General features: G+C 38.2%; 1 protein-coding gene and 1 long non-coding RNA gene across 3 annotated transcripts in view; one reads left to right on the top strand and one right to left on the bottom strand.

The window, feature by feature from the left end:
• Positions 1-21,054, bottom strand: part of LOC148353886 (1-phosphatidylinositol 4,5-bisphosphate phosphodiesterase beta-1-like) — a 45,898-nt gene that overhangs the window by 24,054 nt on the left and 790 nt on the right. The window contains exons 2-15 of one of the 2 annotated variants that reach the window (XM_088352085.1): positions 16,917-16,994; positions 16,551-16,619; positions 14,940-15,080; positions 14,791-14,870; positions 13,382-13,435; positions 11,502-11,577; positions 9,583-9,683; positions 7,239-7,402; positions 5,323-5,469; positions 5,056-5,213; positions 3,015-3,097; positions 2,818-2,902; positions 2,592-2,751; positions 522-580 (exon numbers count right to left, since the gene is read on the bottom strand). In XM_088352085.1, coding sequence (XP_088208211.1) covers positions 522-580; positions 2,592-2,751; positions 2,818-2,902; positions 3,015-3,097; positions 5,056-5,213; positions 5,323-5,469; positions 7,239-7,402; positions 9,583-9,683; positions 11,502-11,577; positions 13,382-13,435; positions 14,791-14,870; positions 14,940-15,080; positions 16,551-16,619; positions 16,917-16,994 — 1,455 coding nt within the window. The remainder of the gene's footprint in view (positions 1-521; positions 581-2,591; positions 2,752-2,817; positions 2,903-3,014; positions 3,098-5,055; positions 5,214-5,322; positions 5,470-7,238; positions 7,403-9,582; positions 9,684-11,501; positions 11,578-13,381; positions 13,436-14,790; positions 14,871-14,939; positions 15,081-16,550; positions 16,620-16,916; positions 16,995-21,054) is intronic. The other variant, XM_088352086.1, reaches the window with a different exon arrangement.
• On the top strand, positions 2,637-5,646 carry LOC148353887 (uncharacterized). Its single transcript, XR_015852585.1, has 2 exons — positions 2,637-2,754; positions 5,012-5,646. It is a non-coding gene; the product is annotated as an uncharacterized LOC148353887 (long non-coding RNA).

Genomic DNA, 21,054 nt, shown 5'->3' with positions numbered 1-21,054 from the left:
CCTGTTTTAACACTAATTTTGATATTGAGACTTGTAGTATTTTTGTAGTATTTTTGTTGAAATATTTTGGTAGTAGACACGCAAAGAGACGATTGGGACAAAGCTGGGACCCCCCCAAAAAACCCTATATTTTCAGTATTACTTTATGTACTATTATTTATTTTGTCATATCTTTAACATTTTCTTTCGGGGGGGGGGGGGCAGATTTAAAAGCCTGTCGGGTCATACGTTGCCCGCGGGTCGTAACTTGGCCACCCCTGGTGTGAGGCATAATAGTCAAAATAACAAACTGGCACCCTATACGATCCTCTTTGCTGGTATCCAATATAAAAAAAAAAGAGTAAAACTAATCAATGTGTTGATTATTTATTAAATATTTTCGCGATTATTTATGATATGGTTTACGCAAGTACTTCCTACTAGCCTGTAATATTAGTTAAATACCTGGGATTTATTCTAGGATTTTCTTCTGCATGATATGAGACTTCATCCAAAAAAAGGCAAAAAGGCGGACGACTGACCTTTTTACCATCATCGTCATCATCATCGTCTTCTTCCTCACTCTCAGCTTCCATCTCTGCTGGTAATATTAAAAAAAGTTCATTTTGCTGGCACAGCATCTTTGCATTTTCATCAAATAATCAACTGTGGAATATTTTGTGTGCGATGGGGCCTCCTAAAAAGAATCCATGCACCAAAGGTGGGCAGACTGATAAAAAGTCTGGGGTGCATTCGGTTAAAAAGTGAAAAAAAAATGGAGGTACAAAAGACTTGATTTGATGCATTTATCGAAACAGTCTCGATTTGATACCTTGGCAATATAAGAGGAAAAAGATATACTATTTGTCTAAAATGCATTAATGAGTATATACACATGCAGACATTTATATGTACATGTTCTAATTCCTGTCATATATTTCATTAAAATACCGTTTTGTCAGATCGGTTTTAGAATAGCCAGAAATAAAGGAAAATCATATATCATGACTCTCTTTGAGCACTAAATTTGATAATCACGGTTCACAGATTTCTAGTTTCATTGGGACACCACTTCCTGTAGTGTGTGTCACTATTCTGTAATTTACCCGCTAATTGCCCTCACCTGCGCTCACTCTTTCAGCCCCAGCTGTCTTTGTTTCCTTATTATCCCTCTCCCTATTCAAGCACTTCATTTTGGTAACTCTTTGTCAGCCTGCCGGCAAACCTCCGCACATGCAAGGCAAGCACTTTTTGACTCTGACCTGTTCCTGCATTCTGCCTGATTCTGTCCCCTGTTTCCTGTATCGATTTTCTGTCCCTGGCTTCCCGATCACCTCTGGTTACCAGACTTGCTTCCTATCCCCGACCACGCTTTGTTCTCCTGTCCCGGCTTCCCAACTTGCCACCTGTCACCGGCCGCGAGGGCTTCATGCTCCTCCTGCCCAGCGAGTTCCAGATCGCTGTCTTTTCCTCTCGCCCTGACTTCCCCAATTCTTTGATAAAGCATTGTGTAAAACGTTACGCATTTGGGTCCACTGCTTGTTCCGGTCGTGACAGTGTGTCTTGGGCAAGTACAGCCTGGGGGTGCCCATCTCTTTCTAGGCCGTTTTTTTTGGGTAGAGTTTGTCTCCCTTCTATGGTTACCAGGAGAAGCTTCGTGATCTGACTCGTATACAGCACTTTCATCAGGTCGCTGTTGTTTTTCGGTGTAGAGCGTCATTCCGCTCGTCAGAGATGACATGGTCTTCAACATTGAAAGGCTTGGCCCTAAATCTCATCTCATTAGCTGCACCGCTTACCCTCAGTAGGGTCGCGGGGTGCTGGAGCCCATCCCAGCAATCATCGGGCAGTGGGCAGGGGACACCCTGAACTGCCAGCCAATCGCAGGGCACACGGGGACAGACAACCCACTCGCTCATTCGCACCTAGGGACAATTTGCAGTGGGTCGATGGCGTGACGGACCTGTTCACCTGATGCATGTTTTTGGAATGTGGGAGGAAACCGGAGTGCCCGGAGGAAACCCACGCAAGCACGGGGAGAACATACAAACTCCGCACAGGAAGTCTGGAGCTGGATTTGAACCCACGCAGGAGGTTCCCATGACATGAACTGTGCCGCACATGCGCTAACCACTGTGGCGCTGTGCTGCCCTGGCACTAAATCACTGGGAAAAAATTATTTTGTTCCGAAAATTTTGAGTATTACTTAGTACACTACGCATTGCATCACATGCGTGAAAAAACTCAAAATGCAAAAGGTTTTCTCTTTTCCATGACATTTATTAATTAGCGTGATAAATAGAATATACGTGATTTTACAAATACAGCACAAATAAATACATTTTTGAACGCGCGCAAAGTTCTATGAAAAAAATATTTTTATTAGGAAAGGGGCAACTAAATGACACTGGGGGCAAAACAACAGTATTTTTTTTTATTTGTACTAGAATTTTTTTCTGACTTTTTGTTCAGCAGGCCAGATTAAAAGACCTGATGGCCCATTTGTCAACCTAGGCCTTAGTTTGCCCACCCCTGCAAGACACCAACTTTCTTGAAAAACTACTTTATTACCTGGACTTGGCGCAACCCCCTCATCCTGTGACATTCTGTACCTGTTGTGTTGTTGCTAGGTGACACAGGTTCTGGCTCCTGATTGAGCGGCTGTTCTGTCAACTTCTTGACCTCACCAGAGGCTCTATGAGATTTCTTGTTCTTGATGAGAATTTTGCCCATCAGCTCCTGAGGACTGGGCAGCGGTATTCCCGCCTCCAACTGGTAGACAACCATGACAAATAAGTTACCACAATTTATCTCTATATTGTTTTGTTAAGTGTTTACCGGGTATTTGTCCAGCGGGTCGATCAGTAACGCATCCCCGAAGATGCAGCGACAGTATTCCGCCATTTTAGCCTGCTGCTTCAAACTGACAGAACATTTTTTTTGTATGAGAATGAGGAAGTACAAGACAAATTATGCTACAGCCAAAATCTGCAGAAAGTTGCAATGAATCAAAAAGGTTTCGAAAAGTGACTCACGAGTCAACGTGATTCTCGAAAGACAGGATGACTGGGAAAGGTGATGTCTTGAAGGCGCACTCAGCAATGGCCTCAATTACTTCCTGTCGAAATAAATTAGTGAAGTAAATAAAATAAGTAAGGTGCGTAAAGTGAGCAGAGTGAGTAGAGTGGGTTGAGTGAGAGAGTAAAGTAAGTAAAGTGATTGATTGATTGAGTGAGTGAGGTTAAATGAGTGAGTGACTAAAGTGCATAAAGTGGGTGAGTTAGTTAAATGAGGGAGTAATGAGTAAAGTAAGTTGAGTGAGTAAAGCAGCTAAGTGAGTAAGTGAGTAGAGTGCATAAAGTGAATAAGATGAGTGAGTGAGTGAGTGAGTGGGTAAGATGAGTAGAGTGGTGAGTAGAGTGCATAAAGTGAGTGAGTAAGTTAGTAAAATGAGTGAGTAGTGAGTAAAGTGAATTGACTGAGTAAAGTGACTAAGTGACTGTGTGAGTAGAGTGATTAAGTTAATTAGTGAGTAGAGTGTCTAAAGTGAGTGAGTGAGTGAGCAAACAACATTAAGATAGTAAGGGCCGGTCACACAGCCGTTTACGGCTGAATCACGGCCAGAAATTTCTGCCTGTGAGGCGGACGCTATTGGACGCTTTGAGATCGCCATACAGACGAGATACAACAGTGCTTAACACGCGGTCGGAAAATCGCGCGCGGGTGGCAGCGCGAAAAAGTTTTGCGCTGCTCAATTCTTTAGAGCGCGGGTACACAGCCTTTCACGGGCGTATCGAGGCTGAACCACGGCTAGAAATTTCTGGCCGTGAAGCAGACGCTGTGGGGCGCTGCAGGATGCTTTGAGACCGCCATATAGACGAGATACAGCAGTGCTTTACTCGCGGTCGGAAATTTACACGCGGTTGGCCGCGCGAAAAAGTTTTGAGCTGCTCAAAACTTTGAGCACGTGTTAACCGCGGGCGGCACACGAGGTAATGACGCGGAAATGACGCGGAACGACGTGCTCTGGCCGCGGCCAGGGCGTGGTTACACATGGGTAGGACGGGAAATTTCAGCGGGTAATCGTGGGTGGTAGGAGTCGGATTTGGGCACAACACCGGCTCGGGAGCTTTTATACCCGTGGTCCACACGAGAAAATGACGCAGAAATGACGCGATGAGGAAGCGGAACAGTCGCCGGCGTCTGTTTTGCGGGCATACCACCGATGAACAGCGGGTTGGCCAATTTTGCGCATTTTCCATCGCGGGCAACCACGGGCAAAAAAAAAACGCTAAATTTTAGCCGTGATTCAGCCGCAAACGGCTGTGTGACCGGCCCCTAACTAGGGTGAGTAAGTCAAGTAAGCAGACAAAGTAAGATGGTACACAAGTAAAGTAATTAAGTATTCAATTAAATTAGGTGAGCGAGCGAGCAAGTGAGTGAGTGAGTTAAATGAGTAAGTAGAGTGCATAAAGTGAGTAAGTGAGTTAGATTTGTAAAGAGAGTGAGTGAGTGAGTGAGTGAGTGAGTGAGTAAGTGAGTGAGTGAGTGAGCAAACAACATTAAGATAGTAACTATGGTAAGTAAGTCAAGTAAGCAGACAAAGTAAGATGGTACATAAGTAAAGCAATTGAGTAATTAAATAAGTTAGGTGAGCAAGTGAGAAAGCAAGCGAGTGGGTGAGTGTAAACGATAGAATTAAGCTACGTAAAGTAAGATAGAGTAAGTTGGTATGTAAGTATATCTATATATTATTCTGTCAAATTTAATTAAATTAAATATACAACCTCAGATACAGTATGTAAACACACACAAACATGTATACATTACAAAATGTATTGGAAAGTGACAAAAAACAAAAAACAAAGGCAAAAATGTTGGAAATAAGTAAGCCCACCCCCAAATTATAAAAATGGGTTGTCTTTTTATTTCAATTTTTAAAAAATGACAAAAGATTTGTATTATAAAATCTGGCATAGTAAAATCTGATACCACAAAAATAAACAAGTATGAATTCAACACATTTTGTCAGTTTCCAGTGACTCCAGTGTTCACAATGGGTGTGCCTGCATTGACCTTGAAGGAGATCTCGGAGGTCATGGTGAATCCGTGCGTGATGACGGGCTCCTCTTCGGCCGTTCGACCTTTCCACACATCCAATTCCACGCAGCGACATCCGGCAAGAAGGACTTGACGGTACATCTCCACTGAGGAGCTCCCTGCCAGCTGACCAGCTAGGGGAACCGGCCCAAAATAATGTAGTAAAACATGTGCTGTTAGTTTGGATTAGAATCTAGAAAATAAATTAATCAAATGAGGATGTATATGAGCGCGCATGTGTACCTGTCAGGTACGTGTTATGCGAGGAGTTGACAAAATAATGGGAGAGCGGGAAGCTCATGTCTTCCGACTGATCCAGTTTGTCTGGAGGGATGACGCCATTCTCATCGCTTGATAGGTAACTGCTAAAGGCCTGCATTGAGATCAGCCCTGGAGGGTGCACACATAAAAGGAGACACTTCCTTATAGTCATTATTATCAGTGTAATGACTAAGAAAGGAACAGGTTCCTGGAGCACGATTATCTTTTACAGTAATAAGTAATGTAACTTGTTATTGATGAAAGTTTGTAACTTCCTGTCGTTACTTCATAAATGCAAGTCATGGATTACACTGTCCTCTGATTGGTGAAACTTCCTGCATTTGTCACAAACAATCCTCGATCCTCCAACAACACTTTCTGAAGGCTGGGAACGTTTATATTTACATTACAACTGAATAAAGGTATTTCATGAGCTCTCTCTCTACCGGTAACTAGCACCAATCACCTCCCTGCTCTTTCACTGCACCCTGATCTGTTCTACCTGTCTGTTCTTGTTTAATACCAGGTATTCTGAATTCCCTGTCTCCCGTTTCCCCTATCCCTAAATAAATAATTGTGGTCCTCGTCTGTCTGATTCGTTATTCAGACAGACGCTGGAAAGAGTACGAGATGACTGGATTTTTCCCCATGGAGATATTCTCCCTATTTCATATCCAAGCCAAATTTATAACTTTAAAATGAAATACTGAAATAAGGGTTCAAGCTTACATGCACATATTTAGTTGTTTGTCACGAGTAGCAAATGGCAGGCAGTTCATGGGGAAGGGGGCGTTGCTTATGCAGGAACAACAAACAAACGTAATGTCAAGGGGAAAACGTTGGCACAGAATTTACAGTCAAAGTGAAAGAGGTTTTTTTTGTTTTTTTTTGTTTTTGTTTTTGCAATTCACCATGTCTGGAGAGAAAAAGAAAGTCAGTGACAGTACTCAGAAATAGAGACGGAGATATTCGAGTCCAGAGGCAAAACAATTATGGAGTGGCTGAGTGTTCGTTTGCGAGCTCACAAGATTGCTCAAGCCAAGAAATTTGAAAAGGTTTAACTGTTTCTACAGGCTGTGTCATGGTAACTGATGCGGGTCACCTGAGTCTGCTCCGTTGGCGCCAACAGCCGCGGATGCTGATTGGCTGCTTCCTCTTTTTCAAACCCCCGCCTTCCTGACAACACTCGTCAGATCGTTTGTAAACCTACGCTACACGCTAGGCAAACTTTTGTGACGCCTGACTCTATCCTGCCCTGTTCTCCGTCTGATTCCCGTTACCGACCTTTTTCTGAACCCGTTTATGTTTTTGCTCCTCCGCCCCGGCCATCGCCCTGTTTTTCCCCGTTGTCAACAACTACCTTCGCTCGACACGGAAGTGCCACTTCCGCATTCCAGCTATCTGCTACCCGTGACCGACGATCATCGGATCGAGGATGCAAGTAGTTTTATCCTAAGTAAAACGAACGCAATTGGGTCCCGTCTCCGTTCCTGGTACGTGACAGGCTGGTGTGCACATTTTCTGATTTATTTTAATATGTGGCTATCTTAAAGCAGTTTTAGGGGATCAGTTTGTAGGTACAGTATGAATATACTGTAATTTGTAACTCTTTAATTATCTTCAGAGTAATACTCTACTTTTTGATGTCCGTAATCTGTTGGGGCACGTTAACTAAATTGCTTTTTAAATGAAGTAACTGGTAACTAGTTATTGATTTTCGGTACTATCCTTGCACTCATCCCTCTATTATACACAATCTATGCAAATGACACTGAAGGTGCGCTGCACGTACTGACTTAGTTGAATAATCCATTGATTTTGTTTTGTAAACTTTTGCTGTGTGCCGAGCATATTAAAGTTTTTTTTAACTTCCCAGTGGATTTGTTTTGTTTTCTTACCCTCCTCCAGTAGCGCTTTGTCACTTTGGTGTCTTTCAAGGAGCGTCTGTGTCTGAACGGGCCTGAGAGGTGGATATAGGATCTCGTTGAGTCTGGGGTCCCTCTGCTTGTTGTTAATGAACTCCGTCATCTGGTCCACCGAAACAGTGCCGTCATTACCTCCCCTGCAGGATACACAATTTGAGCACCTCCTGTCTACTAATAGCGCACATCATTTCTGTTGGTCACCTAACGCTCTTTTTTTTTGGAAGCAGACTTTGGAGAGCTTGACCAGCAAGCAAGGAATGGGTAGATTCATTGGTAGTCCATTTACTGTATCATATACTGTATCATCCTTCGCTTATCTGGGTCTGGGTCCCGTAACCTCAAATCAGAAAACAAGTCCTCCCCAGCCACTTTGTCCAGCTCAAGCAATGGAATCCTTGGGCATTCCCGGGCAAGCTCAGGGGCATAGTATCCCGTTTCCCATCCCGAGGACCTCTTGTTACCAGATTCCCAAACCACCTCAAATGATTCCTTTCGATGCGAAGAAGCAGTGGTAGTTCTAGTTTGAATAGCAACCTATGTGTAAAGCTTGCATCACATTCCATCTTATGTTGTCTGATCTCACTTCATGATATTATATCATGAGCATTCTTATTTTTCGCCATCTTTTTCGGAGCCACAGTGGAGCGCATACTGGCACACATCCTGGCTACAGACAGAAAAACCTTAGAGAGTCATTGACACAGCCCAGAAAATTGGCTGCTCTCTCTATAGTCTTGAGAACATTGAGGAAAAAAAAGAGACTAACGGGCTCAGTGACAGTTTTTTCCTTTTGGGCATCACCACCCAAAACAAACCCACAAGACCGGGAAAAAAATACCCATTTATTGAGAAATTTATATTTATATTTTATTTATTTACTTATGTTTTAAATATCATTGCTAATGTAATTGCTCTAGCCATTGCATTATTTTTGGTGCACTTCCAACGTAGGGCTGTCTTCAAGTCTAATCCGTGTAAATATTGTTTTCTAATTATGCAGACATTCTTTTTAATCATATTTTTCTCTTGTAAGTCTGTATTACGTGTTTATTCTAGAGTGCCAGGTCCAATTTTGTCGCAATAAAAAGTCTCATTTTAAATATTTTATCGACTGCCCTGTGTCCAGAGAGAAAGAACGAAAAAAGTAAACAATAAATAAATTTAAAAACGAAGAAAAAAAGAAAAATATACATCAGGAATGAATCAATTGTTACTGTTTCTGAACTGACTAACAAATAGTCATTATCATATAAACTATATCTGCAATTTTTGCCTTTTTTTTGCATTCTAAATGTTTGCAATGTCAACATAAATAAATGGTAAGATTAATATATGTTGAAACTTAAAAAAAAATAAAAACAACAAGATGTTTACAATGTAAACAGCATAAATAAATTAAAAACAAATAAATTAATGAGTAAAATGTAGAACTGTTTTTCTTCACATAACAACAAGAAAATGACTGTCCGATTTAGGAATCAATCTATTTAAGAAGTGAAAATGATGCATCTGAGGTTATTTGGGGGACGGGTCTCCTGTAACACTTGGCATCAACCCATCATTACTTTTTTTTCCTTTTAGGTGATCTTTTAGGATGTGATTTTTTTTTTGCATCACACAAATAGGAAGTAAAAAATGTAAATTTTGAAAGGTTTCTAAAAAAAAACAACTTTTTTTGGTATGCTTGTCATCAGTACATTGCGATGTTATGATCATTATTATTTCCATCATAGTCGTAGTGGTAGCACTATTATAATTATTATTTGTATTATTGTTATTAGTAGTATTTTGATTTACAAATTTTGAAAAAAATAGTGATTTGTTGGGATTTGTAATTTCCTTATTTTTAAAAAGTTTAGAAAGAAGAATATCCAACCCACATAGTCCTCTGCCTGGTTGCTTTGTTTTGCATTAAACAGAAATGCATTGAGCAAAAAGACTTCAACATTTTCAGACCCACTTTTCCTCAAAAGGGTCATGGGAGTGCTCGAGCATATCCTGGCTGCCTTTAAAATCGGCTGTGTTTATCTTGATAGGGTTGCCTGACTAAATACACATGGGAAAAAGAAAGCAACTTAAAAAAACTAAGCATCTAGAAAGTATTTCAAAGTCTTCACTTTTAGACTGAAAACAAAAAAAAACATCTATGTTGGAGAGGGATTATAAGATATTAAATATGTGAGGGAAAAAAACACAACAAATACATTCCTGCTTCGCCTACACATCAAAGTGTGTGTTCTCACGAGTGGGGCAAGAGTTCTTCAGTGCCCTTCTCTTTCAAAAACAGACAATCATGCAGAATCAGTCCCGCACTCACTGTAATTTAAAAATGCTGGCCAGCTCCGGACGAGGGCAAAGATGCTCTAGGAAGCTCTTGTAAACCTCTGGAGTGAAATCCTCTAGTTTGATGGCGTCACCCTGTTGAGTGAGTTCAAAATGAACATCAAACATCTTCATGCTTTGAAGCTCATCTGTCCCCACCGTGCACTGTGAGTCACCGCATGAAACAACCCCGGATAAATGCCGTCAGATAAAAAAAAAAAAATATATATATATATATATATATATATATATATATATATATATATATATACATACTGTAAAGGAATATTAAAATAAGGGCAAGCAGAGGACACTAAGCTAAAAAAATGGTTAATGTTCAAGTACCTCACTTGAAACTACATTAAAGGGAAGACAGTAGTTTTAAAAAGCATAAGAAAAATGAATTTGGAAAGATATTGTGAAATCTGTTTTGAAAATGATTTTCCTGAATGTCAAGTTGAACAGAAAAGCTTTTGAAGATATTAAAAAGCACAAACAATGTAAAACTGCACAATAGTGTTTTACAACCTTTTTGGAGATAAAGAACACATTTTGTCACTCAAAAAAGGCGAACTGTCCGTTGAAAATGTTGGAAAATGAATTTCCGGCAGCAGTTCCAGGTCTTTTTGAAGGTGAAATTATCATGTTGCCTAAATTGACAGTACACTATAAGGCAGGGGTGATCAACCCGGTCCTCGAGAGCCGCATTCCCTACATGTTTTTGGAGTTTCTCTGTTCCCATACATGTGATTCCAATCACCTGGATCATTATCAAGCGGCCACAGAGCATGATGACAAGCGTCACCTGAGTTGGAGAATAGAAACCTCTAAAACATGCAGGACATGCGGCTCTTGAGGACTGGGTCTGCCATCCCTGGTATACTGTATACGTTTTCTTAATATTTTTGATCACCGGGGCTCAGGAATTAGTATAAGTTACTTATTTTGGTAAAACAAGTGTCTATAATTTGGGATATGACTATATTTTTTAACCCATTTAACATTCAGTTATCATTTTTTTCTTACAAAATAAAAATACATCCCCCCATCCATTATCTGGACTGCTAATCATCAGCAGGGTCACGGGGATGGTAGAGCTCATCTCAGCTATCTTCGGGCAGTGGGCAGGGGACACCCTGAACTGTTGCCAGCCAATCGCAGGGCAGACAGACAACTCACGCGCTCATTCACACCTAGGGACAATATGAACCGGCCAATCAACCTGACATGCATGTTTTTGGAATGTGGCGGAAAACCAGAGTGCCCGGAGTAAACCCAAGCAAGCACGGGGAGAACGTGCAAACTCCACAGAGGAAGGTTCGATCTCAAAACCTCAGAACTGCGACTGCGCCGCCGTGCTGCCCAATAAAAATACATAATAGTTAAAATGATCAAAAATGTCTGGCATTCTAATTTTTTAATAAAATGAGAACATACTTTTGTTTGATTTATTTGACTATTATTGTAGTTCAATTTTAAACATTTTCTTAAAACAAAATATGTAAAACGTTTCCCTGTACCACCTGATGAGCAAATAACTAGTATATTAAACGAAAATAAATGAATAGTTATCAGCTGCCACCTACTGACATGAATGAATGTCACAGTTGCTCTCCTGATCACTGGGAGAAAGCAAATATACTGAACAATGCCATGCTTTTTGAAAAGATAAAATTAGACAATTTGATCTGGCACAAAAGACAAAGTCTCATGGAAATACAAGTGTGCCCTGGCACACTGCTGCAGAGTATTGCTTTCCTTTTTAAATTATTACAGTTGTGATCTGCTCTGTAGTGTAACCATTACTAGATATCTTGAAAATATCTCGAGAACTACTGATAATTAAAATTCTGCCAGTAATCTACACTATTGCTTCTTTCATACAAAATACCCAAAATATATGATTGCACAGACCCGGCCGTAAGGAAGTTTGCAGTTCTCCAAGGCATTCTCTACTCGCTTTCTGTCGGATGAAAACAAGCGAACGATACTGACAAGAAAAAAGAGAGAGAAAACCAATTAGTATCTGCTGACATCATAGAGTTCCTTCAAGTTCTGTAAACAGGCAAATATGTCCTTCAACAGACATGAGACAATTCAGGGTGGATGAGACGGCTTACTTGGCTGCAGTCCATTTCTGAAAGGTTGTAGACAAGTGTCCCGTAAAAATTAAACAAGAGGCAGTTCATTTGAAATTGTAATCCTGGTTTTATCACAATAACTTATCCATTTCGCAGAAAAGGGGACAAATACATCAGGAAAACAGCTGATGAATATGCATTTGAAATATGAACATCCAAGGAGACATTGCGAGAAGGCTGCCACTTTTGAGAGATTGGATAATAATTATGGAATGCTGATCAATAGGGGTGGTAGATTGCTCCAAATATTGATATAATTGATACTAAGCAAGTACTCTTACTGGATCGATACTATTGTCCTGGGATCGATTCTCCGGTCCTCCACCAATTTTTTCTCTGCGCATATAGCACACCCCCCTCTCTCTCTATCGCCCAGCATCCTTTGCTACTCACTTAATCTATGCCGATGAGAGTGACTGACAAGCAAACTTATAGCCCCTTCTCCAACCTTTCAACTAGCTGGCCTGCCGCATCCTGCCTGCCAGGAAGAGGAGAGGGCAACGGGAAAGGGAAAGAGCATCCAGATAGATCTACCCACCCCTACTAGAAGTTAAAGATAACGGAAACAATATAATCTATGAAGATAAATAAGTTGAGTTTAACTTACTTTTGGAAGATGTGCTTCAAGACCATTTTTTCAACCGCATCAAGGTTTCTTATTCCACTTTCATCTCAAATGAAGCGGCTCGCCTCTTCTTTACACTTTACACCAACCATATTGAATGGATGCACAAAATATTAAACAATAAAAATGGCAAAGTTCTTAGCGCGCTGGAGATACAGTATAGTATGTTGACACACGAACTAGGAAGTGGATACTGGGTGACCTCTCACTGGCCCACCACATGCCGGTAGCGGTGAAAAAAAGCACTACAGTACTGTCCTGTACTCGGAAAAAGGTGCACAATACAAAATCTAACTTACAGCAATGTCCGTATATTTTTCGATATCCCGAAAAAAAAAATGTATCTACCGTTTTTCGCACTTGGAATGTTCTTAAGTAGGGGGGCGTCTGTATTAGTAAGTGATTAGCTTTTTTTTAGTTTGTCTCTCTTGACTTTTGTTCTGAAACAGTTGTAATCAAAATATTTATATTTATTTTTTTATACTGTTAAGAGCTGGAATTTTAGTTATTTTATAAAAATCAAACATTATTGATGATAAAATATTCGGGGAGTGTTTATCATAATTATAAACTAATTCAAGGGGAGGGGGCTAATCAAGGATCAGGACATTTCCAGGCAAAAGGTCTCTATCTGATCGATATCAACCAACCCTGTATTTACTTGGATCGTACCAAAATTCCAGGTAGGTGCCACGCCTGCTGATCAAACCAATTGGACCCTTTTAATTATGAATAAAAGTTCTGAATATTTAAACAGAAAGGGGGGAAATTCTCTTCCCCAAGAGCGTCCCGTGTTTTTGTTTCATCCTGGTGTCACATGATTACCAGGTCAGCACTGAATTAAGCCCCTTAACATATCCTGTCCCTGTTTTTTGCTTTCCCAAGTGCATGTGGAATTGAGTTTATTTTTGGAAGCAGGAAATTCATCAAGTTTTTGCATGTCTCTGCAGATTGGCCAGCCAGCGTAGGCTGGCGTGTGTGGACGGCCTTTACAGAGAAAGCGACAGGAATAAACAGGTCCTACTCACTTTTTCACAGGAATCTTGCCCTCTGCGTTGGGTTGGAGAGTTAACCTTACGTACCTGCCAGAATAAAAGCAGAAGCATTGTTTTTTTTTCTCAGCAATCGAACAGAATCTAGTTGCAGAGTTTTTGTATCATTTAGTCAGAGAGCAGCATTCACACAGTGAGATAATAAATGGAGGTATACCAACTTCATTAAAAGACTGACTCAAGTCAAAGGAAAAAAAAAACACATCCAACAAATTTCAATTTTTAAAATGACAATGACACCGTTGCGAGACTGCAGAAAGAAAGTAAATAAATATCAAGATGTAAATTATGAAGATGAAAGAGGGAAATGGGCCCTGCAAAAATAGATTCTTACCCCATTAATAGAAAAATGTGCTCATTTTAGGTAATATTTTCTTGTCTATTGTATCTTGCTTGTTGAAAAGACACACACAAAAAGAAAATAAGTCAAATCGCTTTATCTAGGAATGGGAGATTATTTTGCTCATTTTAAGAAATAATTTCAGTTTATTTTGTTTTAAAAAAAAAAAAAAAAAAAAAAAAAAAAAATAAGCCAGATCGCTTTATCTGGGAATGGGGGATTATTTTGCTCATTTTAAGAAATATTTTCAAACACAAATGTAAAAAATGCTGAGAAAAAATGAAACAATCTCTAATGATTCCATAAAATAATTCTGCCTGGTATCGTATAAGTCTTATCCTTTTAAAATAGCTTAAAACTAGAAATAAGACACTTTCTGCCAATGGGGTAAAATTGTATTTAATGCAGGGTGTAAATATGAAGAAAGGTACACACAGGAAAGGAAACAATATAAAAATAACTAAAACATATATATATATATATATATATATATATATATATATATATATATATATATATATATATATATATATATATATATATATATATATATATATATATATATATATATATATATATATATATATATATATACTGTGTAAAAACCTTGACAAAACAAAATGGAAGACAGATTACAGACAGAAATAATTTTATTGGCGAAAACATGGTGTTAGAACAAATAGAAAAATTTCATGAAGGAAAAAAATATCAAAAGAAATATGAGAAAATAATAATTATAACCAATTAATTTGGATTAAGTCACTTGTTAAAAATGATTGATAATACAGACAAAAAAACACAAAAGAACATAAAACAAATTGAAGGGGAAAAAAGAAAAGAAAAAATAAATAGAATGGAAGGAAATGAAAATAATCTGAAAATTTTAATAAAACCAAATATGATTACCACAGTACTTAAAAAGGAAGGACATGGAAAAATGAAGACAACTGAAGAAACACAAGGAACTAGAAAACAGGGATTTTTTAATGGAAGACTTGATTTTAAAGAATCAGTAACAGAAAAAAAAGATGTGAGAATGTCTCACGCTTTGAGGAGGCTGTGGTCTCGGTTGAGGTTGTGGCTCAGAAGGTTGGAAGACAAACAAAAGAGCTCCTCACACCACACCTACAAAAACCATCGGAAACTCAAAATCCAAAATCATCATAATCAACATCGTCACGGTCATCCTCGAACCTTGGCTTCATCCTCCTGGGAAGCGATGAAGATAATCTGGTTGACGTTGACAATATCGGAGGCGGTCACCACGGTGACCATGCGGTTCTCCAGCCGGCCCACGAGGTTTCCCACGTCCAGAAGCTCTCGCAGCTTGGCCTCCTGTTCAGTAAATCAAAACAACATGGAGCGAAGTGGGGGTGTAACAGTGGTGATCAATCAGGGGAGGTAAGTGAGTCTGTGCCTCACCTGGCATCATGGATACATAAAATTCAAAATATGTAAAACAATGAGTTAATTCAGTGTTAAAGTTCATTCTCATTCAACTATTCTTTCTAGAAATCGGTGAATTTTTACTTTGTTTTATGAATGTATGTAAAGCTCTCAATAAACGAGGATTCACTGTATTATGAATATTATCAATACAATTAATATTTAATATTTTACTGTGCTACTGTGCTGATCGTCTTCCAGAAGCACAGTGAGGCCCGCAATTCTCTCGCCTCACGGCAGAGGGCGATAAGAAGAACAAAGATTCTGATTAGGCACACACCTCTGCCTCGAACAATAGAATAAGTGATAGAATTAGGAAGCTAATAGCACGTCAACTTATTCAGTCATTTTTTTCTCGTTGCATGGATCTTTTTTCATAATGTGGGTTCATTTCCAGCAGTTCTTCGGTTTTCGCAAAAAGTAGAAACCTTTTTTTTTCTTCAATACTATATTGAAACCAAATAATAAACACCAGTTACAGGCTCAGGAAATAGTTTAACAAATAAAAGTACTGTACCTTATAAGCGTTTTTTTTTTTTTTACAGATATCCTCTGTACTGTCAAATTATGAATTAAAAAAATAATCTAGTATTGCACTATTGATTATGAATATTATCCCCTGTTTTACTTCAAATGATATTTTGTCACCATCACATGGACATTATTGGAAAACAGAAATGTGGCCTGAAAATCCCTTTACCTTCCTTTAGCTGCTAAAGACTAAAACCTTATGTCAATAAGCCCAACTTTGTTGGCGATAGAAAGCATCTTCCCCTGCTTTTTGTCAGTCCAGAGTGTTTTAGTTGACATGATGGCTTTTAGAGAAACTGAAATTTAAAAAGATTTGCGCGTACGTAATGCAAGTTCGTCAAGCTGTTTTACATACGTATAACCAGAAAGTTTTTAACGCACAGGCAGACACAGGTGGAAAAGGAGCAGGCCAACTGTTTAGTTGATTAGACTGCAGAACACAATGCACGATCAAAACATGCAAAGGAGCAAAACCACAATACAGTGAGGGATTATTTGTAAAATTGACTTTGCCTCACCAAACACGGACTTCACCGCTCCTCACTATTGTCGAATATCGACAACAAATGTGAAGAAAACCCTAAAGCAATTACATTTTGCTGTCCAAAATTTCCCCCCAAAAGCAGATTATGCTCAGAATTTAGTAGTCTCATCCTATATAGCGCTGTGCGTACACAGTGTAGCAATTTCAATACACAATGAGCACTTCGGCATACAAAAAGGGCCTTTTTCTTCTTGCATGAAGATGCGGGCGGATCGCGTTTCTAAGGCGACGCAGAAGGCGAAGGTGAAGAGGAGGCGGACAGAAGGTGAAGAGGCCGCTATTACCTTGGCGGTTTTCGTGCTTCTTCCCGTCCTGACATCTCTGACGTGGGTCAAGTCTAACAGCTCTGACTCCTGGGAAGATGGAAATAAACACAAACAAACGCATACGCACACAAGTGCACATACTTAATCCTGTTTCCTGCAGAGGCACCAAACTGTGTGTGTGTTGACAATCAATGATAATGGTCCCATACTGAGCATCTTTAGCTTGAGCACATGTGTTTATGTTCTGTAAAGTACTCTTATTTTGATTGCTAAAATTGTATTACAAAAATAAATGAACAAACTACAATCAAACATAACGTAGACTCAAATGTGAATGGATAAAACATCACATTTCTAAATAGTTTATTGACATTTTGCACGCACCTTGTTTTGGTCGGTCCAGTAGAGATAAAGTCCGTGAGGATCCACGAAAAGAGTCACAGGAGTGACAGTGGAAAGATCCTGTGCATGGAAATTGATAAGGTTATAATTTAGTGGAATAAGAAGAAAATACATCAATGAATTTTGAACTTGTAAGGAGATCAAAAGAGGACTGTACAAAAACCTCATAACGGCAAAATTCCAAATCTGTTCTTAAAAGAACCTTCATTTCATTCTAAAAACAGTAAATTAACAGTAAAATATTTGTCCACTAGTGACAATGCAACAATGCATACTAGTCAAAATAACAAACAACAATGAGGAATAATATCCACAATAACGAACGAACCAGGCATTCGATGCAATTTACTTTGAATGTGTCCAATATCAATAACAAATTGGACATGCAAGAGTATAAAAAAGGTTTTTAAGTTAATAAATACATCTCCATTTCAAGGAACACTCAGTACTATTAGAGCACCAGATGTCGCTGTATTATGTAGTGCAACTAAAAACGATTACTACAAAGCATAAGAAAGAGTACAAACTACGGAGACTCAAAGTAAACATAGGGCACCATTTTCTTCTATTTTTTTGGGGGTCAGCCTTTTTTGGCTTTTGGGTATACCCGTAGCAGCAAGATGGTGGACAATCATGCCAGCTCTGTCTAGATTTAAAAAAATCCATATTAATTTGATAACTCATGTCTTCTTTGCTAATTATTAAAATCAATATATATTTTTTTTTTTATATGAATCACATTTTTGAAAACTAGGAGGCAATAAATAATACACACTGTTCCTTTAAAGGCTTTCCCCAGGAAATGATTTTATTTTTAACACTTTGTGATACAAAATGTTAAAAATGTGTTGCCATGACGCCCAATTGGCCCCACCCAACAAATCTCTGCCCTACAAGATGTGGGTTCTGACTCGGTCCTGTTTCCTGTTGGTAATTCCTGTCCGGTATTTTTCCTGTTTATTTTATCCTGTTTAATATCGGTTTCCAGTTTTGTTCCCGTCTATTTTTGTCCTGTTTATTATTCTCTCCAGTTTTTGTTTCCGTCCTGTTGTCCTGTTTCATTTCGATATCCTGTCTCAATATCAATCCTGTCTGTCCCGTTCTGTCCGGTATCAACCCCATCTGTCCGATATCTGCTCGGGAAATTGGTGTCGATCTTGTCAGTCTCTGGCTTCCTGTCTTTCCACGCCAGACCGCTGCCTAACGTGCATGACTCTCCATTTCCCATAAAATAAAAGGCTTGTGTGAGAAACGTCACGCATTTGGGTCCTGATCCTGTTACGGTTCTTGACAAAAAAAACGTAGGCACAAAATCCTTTTTTGTTATAAATGATCTGAACTATTCTTCAATGAGGTATTATGGTATTATCTTCAAAATATGTCAACATTTAATGTGTTGTTACTCTCATAACTAAAATAGTAATAAAGATTAATTTTGAGGGGATTAATATTGATTTGTCCTCTTTCCTTTTATAACAAATGAAGTTGTTTTTGACCACTAGAAGGTGGTAAAAAAATACTCAGCATCCCTTTAAAGAAATTGTTTTGCAATGGGTATAAAATAGGAAAAGCTTGTGTCGAATTCTCAACCTTGCTGTTCATCTGCAAAATATCCTGGATTGAAGTCACCCTCAGTTCCAACCCTTATCTTATTGAGCTCTTCTCAACACGAGTGCTTTTGCGCGGTAACAACTGAAAAGTAGGAGAACTCGAAGCGGGGAGGACGGCTAACCAGATCCCCTGTTAAGCGTCGCCTAGGTAACCAACTCTTATAAAAAAAAGGACAGCATAGAAAAAATACATTTGAAACATAAGAAGCACCCCCCCCTCCAGAAATCCCCAAACATGAATTACAAACACTCACAATCAATCATAAAAGTCTCATTGAGCATCAGGTCTGTTTGGGTCAAGAGTGCCACGACAGTTACCATAGTAACCACATCACCGCAAGCTGCTATTGTGCGGCTACTTTAACATGCCGACACGCATACGAGCGCATATGCACGCTGCTCAGATTTTACTGGGATGAAATCAACAGGTGTTGTCATGCAGACAGGAGGAGTCCAATAAAGCTGTATTGCGATCATAATCAACCACTGTGGGGAATTCTACTTGGAGTTTCAGTTAATTGGTCTTCAGTTATTTGCAATGTAATAATATCAATCGATTTCTATGCCAGGCAGATGAAGTGATAGGCGGGACAATAAATGCATTTTCCACTAAATGGCTGAAGGTGAAATCAACATGTGCATCCTGCTTCTAGTCATGACCCAAAGTAAAAGCAACACTTTTATACGAGACTTTAAAAAAAAAAAAAAATCTCGCTATAAAACAAACAAACATGACCGGTGACAGATTTCTACAGTGCTTTTTATCAAAGTAGTCAAGTCAAGTCATGTTTATTTTTGTAGCCCTTTATATCAAGAAATCTCAAAAGCCTGTGCAGACTACTTATAAGAAGATTCTAGTAAAAAAATACCAAAATATAAACAAAAATCATTTAAAATGAAATTTTAAAAATCTAAAAAAAAGTACTAAAAGAAATTCCTAAAAAAGTCAATTTTTTCAAAAAATAAAATCTTAAAAGAAAATCTAAGACAAGACTAGAGAATATAAAACAAAATCTAATAACCAAAATTAGAAATCTGAATCCAACAAAATTCCCCTAAAAATATAATTGTAAAGATAACCCCCCAAAACCTAAAAAAATATCTAAAAATAATCTAGTTAAAACAAAAAAATATAAACAAAAATAATTTAAATTGAAATCGAAAAAAATACATCTGAAACAAAATACTAAAAGAAATTCTCAAAAAAGTCATACATTTAAAAAAAAATGAAATGTCAAAAGAAAATCTAAAACAAGACCAAAGAACCTAAAACAAAATAATTAGAAATCTCAATCCAACAAAATTACCCTAAATTTTTAATTGTAAAAATAACCTAGCAAAAAACAAAAGAAATATAGTAAAAATTACAAAAATATAAACAAAATTAAAAAAGTGTCAATTATGAAATAAATACAGGATGTCATAAAACTTGGTAAGAGTTTGTAGGAAGAATAAATCAGCTTGGAACGGTCATATGTTTTTTTAAATTCAAAACAGAAAATCATTTAAAAATGCACCAATCAAAAATATATACATTTTGAATCTAAACAACTAAATACACAAAAAGATCCCTTTTAAGACACTTTCTTCAAGAAAATACATAGAATTAATTAGGCATTTAAAATAAGTTAGTTCAAATAGTGATATATCTTTCCAGTAAAATGAATTTAAAAAAAAAGAAAATAAATACTGCTAAATATGATTTTTTTTTTATTTGCACGAGTCAAAATCGAGAATATAGATAAAAACTATGAATAACTTTTAAGTATTCTTTAATCTAATTAATAAAAAAACACTGTCAATCAATTTTTTTCCAGAACATAACAGTATTTGGTTTAATCTAAGAGTTATTTCCCTCACCATGCTTTTATGCGTATATTTTTACCTTTAGGGCGACTTTCTGTTTTCTCCATTCACTAAAATTCGTCTCTGGTACAGTGACACAAACTCGTGTGACCTAATGCAGGGGTCAGCAACATGAATCTGAGCCAGACATGAAAATTAACTGTTGCACATTTCTCTGTTGCGTTCTTAGGTTGGTGATCACTTCCCGGTTTTGGTACATGCGAAGCGGAAGCAACACTCAAGTAATCCCTGGTTCAGTCCAGTATATATGTAGGGCACATTCTCAATTACAGTTTACAGTCAGAGTGTCCAACAACATACTCTGTTTGGCAGTAGGCCACAAAGAAATTATTTCACTTTATGATGAAAACCTACAGAACAAACTTTAAACACCAGCAAACCACTCGGAGCAATTTGACTTGGTGAGCGGTAAAGGTGTACAGATCTCTGCACACAGCGCTCCCTTCGCTCCCTCGCTCAGTGCGGGCAGCGCAGAAAATAAATACGACAATATCCTTAATGTTTTCAGTATTTTGTTACATTTTTACTAAAAAACTTTGCTTGCACTTTGTTTTAATATTATTATTCAAAACAAAAATGACAGTCAAAATTAGCTACAACACTCTTAAATAGCTGCAAGATGGAGAAAAATGTTTAACAGTATA

The sequence above is a fragment of the Urocampus carinirostris genome, chromosome 13 (genome assembly GCF_059441175.1).
Source record: "Urocampus carinirostris isolate Australia breed hairy pipefish chromosome 13, RoL_Ucar_1.0, whole genome shotgun sequence".
Classification (NCBI taxonomy): domain Eukaryota; kingdom Metazoa; phylum Chordata; class Actinopteri; order Syngnathiformes; family Syngnathidae; genus Urocampus; species Urocampus carinirostris.
This window is presented reverse-complemented; position numbering and strand designations above follow the sequence as displayed.